General features: G+C 34.1%; 1 protein-coding gene across 1 annotated transcript; it reads left to right on the top strand.

Moving 5' to 3' along the window:
- Positions 1-200: 200 nt before the first annotated feature.
- Positions 201-3002, top strand: LOC144845655 (uncharacterized). The gene is made up of 3 exons (XM_078703086.1): positions 201-434; positions 2521-2820; positions 2910-3002. Exons 1-3 carry the CDS (start codon positions 201-203, stop codon positions 3000-3002), a joined length of 627 nt encoding a protein of 208 aa, XP_078559212.1.
- The last annotated feature ends 4922 nt before the right edge of the window (positions 3003-7924 follow it).

Below are 7924 nucleotides of genomic sequence, written 5' to 3'. Positions count from 1 at the left end.
CGAGTTCTATAACTGTGAAAAGATGCGTTTGGTTGGAATAATTTTGTAAATTATCATAGTTGTCTGTTTTGACTTCACTTACACATGCATTCGACAAAACAAGGAAGATCTAAATCTGCATAGAGATGAGCGGCAAGCTCAGAATAGACAACGAGCAAGAAATAGACGGAGAAATGTAACTCGTGAGGATCGAGGATGTGATGAACACAGAAACATCGCCAGCGGTGACAATTATTGAAATAGAAGAGGTTTTGACAGAAGATGAAATCAGCACGGAAGAAACAGAACTGTTGATAGAGGACATTACAGAAGATGGTAATGTTACGTCAATAAACGAAGAAGATATTGATGATTTTGATATCATTATAAACCCAAATCCGAGGTGCAGGGTTAACGCTATTACACCACTGGACACTGAACAGAAGTCAACTTTAGTAATGCATTATTTACTACTGTTAATTTTACAGATCATTTTTCATGAAATAATGTTTCAATAGCTTTCTACTTTACAATCACTATTTTGTATAATACATTTTGTTGACCTCTTCCACTACCCAATATCTTTTTGTTAATGTCAAATTAATCACGTCCAGTGCGAGATGTGTTATAAATATAATGAATAGCTTAACATGAATTATTGTCTTTCGACCCACTCTGTATTAAATTGTAAAATATACTTAATGAAAGTTTGAATACAATTGCTCTTTGTAGTAAAATATTAAACAGGATATTTATATAGGATTAAAATAAAATATTAATACACATATAACAATATTTCAGTAATCACTTTTTCCTCCATTACATTTTCTTTTTTTTTTTCTCTTTCGTGGGGCCAACCCACTTTTATTTCATTCTTCATATTACACATTGTAGTTATATATAGAAATTGTATAAAATGTCATTAAAAAAAATGTTTTAAATATATATATATAAAAATTAAAATAATAATGAAACAATAAAAAATTAATACATGTAATTTTAAGAAATACAAGTTAATAATTTTCTTTTTACGTTACCCCATATCTTTTTTGCCTTGTTTATGTTACAAGCATATTGATTCTGTATAAGATTTTTTAGCTCAAATCGGAACAAGCTCCAGACGACTTTTGATCTAATTTTTGAATGCTTTTCTAATGATTTAATAAAATTTGTTTTATAAATACAAAAAGTAAACAATGATAATAATTCATTGACATTTTCACTTTTTGTTCCAATAACAATGTCTAGCCAATCATGTACGGTTTCTTCAAGTTTATAGCATTTTAGAATCATGTTGTTGAATTTTGTCCATACTTTTTGGATACTTTTACATTTCAAAAGCATGTGCTTGTCTGTCTCAATTTCGTTTTGGCAGTGTTCGCACATTTCTTCAGGAGATGTTTTCCATATCTTCATTCGTTGTTTACATGCCAGAATCCGATGTAGCAGTTTAAAATTAAATTGTGCTACTTTTGTTACATGTTTCATGCTATATACTTTTTTTAACCATATTTTATTCCACTTAAAGTTCACATTTCTAAATTCTGTTTCCCATTTCGATTGACAAAATGGAGTAATAGATAATATTGTTGATAATGTGTTTATAATAAAATGAATTTTTATACTTTTTACAATATATTGTTTGTATTTCTTGTTTGTCTCTCTCTTTTTCATTGTTTATAATTATTTTCCTCCAATTTGAGGGAATTGCATTTACAATTTTAAAATAATTATTCAATTATTCCATTTTGTTGCTCTGAAAGGGTGGGTATCAATTCTGCGGAGTCACTAATCTGTGATTAACTATTATATCTTTTATTGTTTTATACCCTGCTTGTATCCAACTTTTAAAATATAATGTTTTTCCACTGCATTTTATAAAAGTGTTTTCCCACAATTGTTGTTTTTCAACTTCGTTTACATTTTGCGGGTATGTAACACTTATATTGTTAAAATACACTTACACTTTTAACATTTCTTTATAAAATTCAGGCATACATTTCAGTTCTACATGACTTTCAAAATTGGGTTCACTAGTATTGACAGTATAATTAAATGGATACATATAATGTTTTGGTAAATATTTCCATTTACCTGGGTCAGGGCTTAACAATCTCTTAACCCAACTAAGTTTTAACGAACTAACCATTGTGCTAAGATGTACCATATTTAGACCACCTTCTAATATTGAATTTATAAGGGTTTTTCTTTTTATTTTTTCTCTTTTTTTACCCCACAAAAATCTATATAATACCTTTTCTACTTTTGGGAATACATATTTAGGCACATTTATGACACTAGCATTATATAAAAGTTTACATTTTCTAAAGATAAAATGGCAAGAAAAGATGTTAGGAGTAACAGTATAGTTATTATGCTCACTATATGAATTTAAATTTATGGTAAAATAATCAAATGAAATGTGATAGAAGAAAAATAACACGGATACGAGACACAGTCGGAGTATCAACTATTAATTAAGTACAATTATAATATATTGTTACATGAAACAATCCTTTGTTTTATTGTTTTTATTTACAGAAAAAGCACGAGAGCAAGATTAAAGTTTTCGAAAGGAATCACAGAGTTTTGAAAAAGGTGAATGCAAAACGACCAGTCGTAAAGCTGTCAAAAAGACAGAGAATCGAAGTGAAGGCATATCTATCAGGAGCTTTCATGACAGAAGACTCTTTACCAGAGATATGTGGCGGAGCAGTCAGTAACACATCAGATTCACGACGAAGACGTGTTAGTTCATACAGGGTTTGCCAACCAATCTACAGCTGGAATAATGTCTTCATAACAATTGACTCAAATGGATCACTAGTACAAGTCATCCAGGTAAATTAAAAATGAAATATGTCTCCTAAATCAATGATATGCCACTCCAAAATGTACTTTTACTGAAACGTAAACAAATTTACCCAAAGGTTAAAGATGATTTGTTGTGTTCGGTGGAAAGGAGCACCAACAAAACACTTTCTAAACCACATGTCAAACAACTCCGTATCAATGAACAGTGACTTGCTGACACCGAAGAGAGAATCGGCAGGAGCATTCTGCATTAAAGAATCGCTCATTCGCTGGACTTTACACGTTTTTATCTATATTTACACTGGAGACCTTCTTGACAATAATCTATAAATCGTATTGGTTTTATTGGTTTCACTGATTACGGAAAACCGCCGCGCAACCGTCGGCATAAATTGACTGAAGTTTTTGATTAATGACCAAGACCCGATCGTTAAAGGTGTGACCCACACAACTGGGATGCCGTTTTCAGCATTTGGCTAACTAGTATAACATGATATATTCTTGATATTTTATGTTATGTTCCGGACTCCAATAATGAAAATACACACTTCAAATATGTATAGTGGTTTTGGATGTTTTATTCTCACTCCTTTATATCTACACATGTGCTCGGTCTTATTTATCTTTCTTTTCTCTCCGCCCTCTATCGGACGTTATGTCTTGTATATTTGGAGGGTTACACTAGCACATGTTGACATTCTACACCAAGCCTAAGGAGATTAACAATGTTTTGGACAATTGAATCGTTTGATGTGAATGTAAACAATGTCTGGTGACGTAGACAAAGACAAATCGAGGAAATTTGTACACTTTAGCACCTCCCTTATAGAACAATACTCGAATTGAATTCTGGATCTAGGCGCATGCCAGAAAATTCCGATTCCTCACAATAAAATTGTAATCTTTTGACAAACGAATGTCCGCACAGGCTTACCTCACACGTCGTCGTTACCATTCTATTATACCGAAGCCAAAGATCAAGAGAACGTACTCACTTACGTCAGGATGTTGAAAGCTTTATCTTGAATATTAAACCAATGTCCTCGTTATGGAAAAAAAAACAGTTAATACGTCGATAAAAACACAATCTGCAACTTCGACTCGAGTACAGTATTTGAAAGAATCTCTAAATGTGACTCTTAAATGTGTCCAAAAGGACAAAAGACACCCAAGACAAAATAGCTGTATGTTAAAATCTGAAGACAACAATCGTTAGACGTGTAACTTCAAATGAGTCCAATGAGAGAAAGAACGCACATGTAGTAAGCACGCTATAAATTACCCACGCTACACAGAATGCAATCGCATAGCACATCCTACACAAATGCCCGCCCTCATGCGATATAATAATAAGATGATTTAAATTTAGTTTGCATAATTGTGGATGAGCTTTCCACAGAGTTTCAGTAATTGATGTTACCTGGGACCCGGAGTCTATTAACGACCTATAAGTGATGCCATTAATTTCTACGATATCCTCATTAGGCTCTCCTATAAGAGAACTACGAAAAGAGGAAACATTATTAGAAGTATTTACCTTGTTAAGGCTTACTCGTGGTGTTGGTCCCGCGGTGCACATCTCCACCATTGTAGTTTAACGGAATTCTGCATCCAACGGCAATATGACCTCCTTGTCCGCACTTTCTGCACCTTATAAGTTCTTGATTTTCATCTTGTTGGGCACTTATGAAATCAGGTCTCGCTTGGGCTTATTGTATAGACAGCAGTTGTGTAAACTGTTCTTTTAAATCGTTCACTGCTTTTGTTAAATTGTCTAGTTTCGTTTTTTCTGGACGGTCAACTTGATTTGACTGTTGTTGTACAGTTTTTGTAGTCTTGTTCTCCCGTTCCATAAGACGGAGTTCTGCTTTTACCTCTTTGAATATCATAGATCTTGGTCTCATGGGAGGAAGTCTCTGTGTTACATGCGCATCTCCTACTCCCCTCATAAACTGTTGCGTCAGCATAATGGTCGCCATCAACCATTTGATGTTGCACTCTTTCTTCCACCTCTCTCAGAAGTCCTTCTAGCTCTACGGCATATATTGAAGGAGTCTCTGCTGGATATTGGACTCTTTCATAGAATTCAGCAAGCGGATTCCCGGCAAAAAACACCTCACCAAATTGCGCTTTCAATTCCTCAAAGGCGTTCTGTGAGGTCTGTTCCGTTTGCGGAAGATTTAATTTTTTTTACAGTTTTCTTGCCCCTCCCCCTAAATACCGCACTATGGTATTAAATTGTGTCTCTATTGGCATCCGAGTATATAACAATGGTTAATCCTATAAACAAATAGAGGACCACAGGCATTTCCCGATTACCCTATCGAGAGTAAATGTGGTGTCTATTCACATTTTAAGTCGAAAACAAATCAACACAATACTTAATAGAATTCCAAAATGCTGTAAATCAATTAAAAGTAAAAGAATCAAAAAGCTAAAAGTAATGTATACCACATTAACATAAATATTCTTGTTGAAATGTAACCAAGTACCATCCGAGTGGTAGAGAGGAGTAGATAAACATACTTGGCCCAGGGTTGTCTGTGGAATTGCAGTTGACATTACCATCAGTAGAAAGGGCATAAGCAATTTGTTCAGCCGAATCATGAAAGAGTTGATCCTGTGGATTGACTTAATTTGAATTAACAGGCTTATCCGCGAAAATGTTCTCTACAGTTGAAGCTTGTAGAAACTCAGCAGCAGCATCTGGATTAAAAGGATATATACCAGTTTCAGAAAACCCGCTTATATGTAGCAGCAATACGCATCTTTCAATATTCCGTAAAAGTTTAACCGTGTTTTTTCCTGGATTTTTCTTAAGGAACTTTTCACATGCTTTCTTGTATTCAGATTTCAATGATTGGAAAACAAATTTACCCAAAGGTTACAGATGATTTCTTGTGTTCGGTGGAAAGGAGCACCAACAAAAAACTTTCTAAACCACATGTCAAACAACTCCGTATCAATGAACAGTGATTTGCTGACACCAAAGAAAGCATCGACAGGAGCATTCTGCATTACAGAATCGCTCAGTCGCTGGCCTTTAATAATCAAGGGTGGTAAATAACCCTGCAGCATTTGCACAGGCTAGCACTATTACATTCTCACTCTGTTTCCACTTATTTTACACTGGATAGTTCTCTATCTTGATCTATCTTGAATCTTTGATAGATTGTGCACCAAACTAAGTTTGGTTTCATCGGCATTATATATCTGTGATGGCTTGTTCTTTAAATCCAAAATTTAAATCTTGCGAACTGCATCGGGATTAAATGTATATATACCCGTTGCAGAAAACCCGCTTATAGCAGCATTCGCCATAATGCATGAAACAACATACACGTCTTTCAATATTCTGCAAAAGTTTAACCGTGTTATTACTTTGCCTGGATTGTTTCTTGAAGAACTTTTCGCATGCTTTGTTGTATTCAGATTTCAATGATCGGAAAACAGATTTAGCCAATTACAATTAAATTTAGGTTACAGATAATTTGTTGTGTGCGGTGGGAGGCAATACAAATGTATGTCATTTTCTCTTGCATAATTGATGAGTTGAAGACTAATATGTGATGCATGATCATATAGTACTAGAAGGGGAATGTTCATCGGTGTGAGTAGACCTTCTTTTTGAATTGCTCATCACTTTCAAAGGTATTAGACTTGATTTATCACTTGGTATAAGTAGTGATCCATCGTTAGCAAATAAAGATCTTGGTATGATGGCCAATCCATAGTTTCCTATCGTTGTTTCAAGTTTTGGCAAGAACTCTGGTCGAGAATGCTGTATGACAAGAAATCTTGATAGTTGTCTTTCTTCACTAAGTTTAATGGCCTAATCTCCAACTGAAATCTTTGTTTTATGCATCCATGTACCAAAGCTTTTGAATTTAGCTTTCATTCGGTCTCAAATACTATACTGATGTCAATAGAAAGTCGGTTTTGACAAATGTTTATATAAATCTTCATCGATGAATTTTTCATGTCATTTTTTACAGATTATGGTACAACAAGTGAGGAAACTATGTTCTTTAATGGCGTAAGGTTCAAGTGATGGGTTTTTTTTCAACTCTAAAGCGTTCTTAGACACTGAGAGACATGCCTCCCTCTAGTTGGTAATGTTCTTTTGGTGTAATGATGGTGTTTAGGAAAGCCATCTCTCCAATATTTTACCATCTTTGTATGGAGCAGTTGCTATAACTGTCAATGTACTGCTCTAATACTACGTGCGTAGCAATTTCAGGATCTTTCTCCTTTGCACATCTGCTTTCAAATTTCCTGATTTCATTATCAATCGATCAAACAAATCCTGTAAAAGGTTCCAGTTTTCATTGAAAAACAAAGACCAGACTTCACTTTCATCTCGTCAAACAATCCTCCTTTATACGTTTAATAGAATTCGATCCAACTCGGCCCTAAACCGTCTCGGCCAAAGTCAAGTCGGCCCCAAGTCAAGTCGGCCTCAAGCCAACTCATTAAGCATTCTCACTAACAGTAATTCACAAACAATAATTTAAACATACATTATCTTAAAGTAATCAATTAGTATCGTATATTGATTAATACTGATTACCTTACACATCACTACTCAAGTACAGTACACATCCATATTACATTAGACACAATATTCAATATTAAATTATGAAGCTTCACTGGTCTAACAAGGAATAATTCATAAACTGATATTCAAACGAATTAAAGCACGTATACAAATGAGAAAAATACTTGAGAAAATGCAGAGTGACTGAGTGCATGTTATTTTCAGCTCAATTTGATCAATATATCGATTGGCATACTCAAGGATGACAAACAAACTTACATACAAACATGTAATTATTATTATTTTTTCTAAAATATAAAACTTTATGCGAACAAAAAATGGTGTGCCCATATGGACATGATGGCATCATATTATCACTACCATATTTGGGAACATCACAATTTTTTTTATCAAAATTAGTTTGATTTTGTTAGATAGAGCTTTATTAATTTTTCTGATTTGATAGCATGTGATTGACATACTTGCATTTTATCTCTGAGAGAACACGGATATTTGTCACAGTCAAAAACAGCAACATGCCTAATCTACATAAGCCTATACACGATTAGCTTCCGACGGAGAAGCCAGCAAGTA

This window comes from Antedon bifida, chromosome 6 (genome assembly GCF_963402885.1).
Source record: "Antedon bifida chromosome 6, ecAntBifi1.1, whole genome shotgun sequence".
Lineage (NCBI taxonomy): Eukaryota > Metazoa > Echinodermata > Crinoidea > Comatulida > Antedonidae > Antedon > Antedon bifida.
Note: the sequence above shows the minus strand (reverse complement) of the source record. Positions and strands in the feature narration are given on the sequence as shown.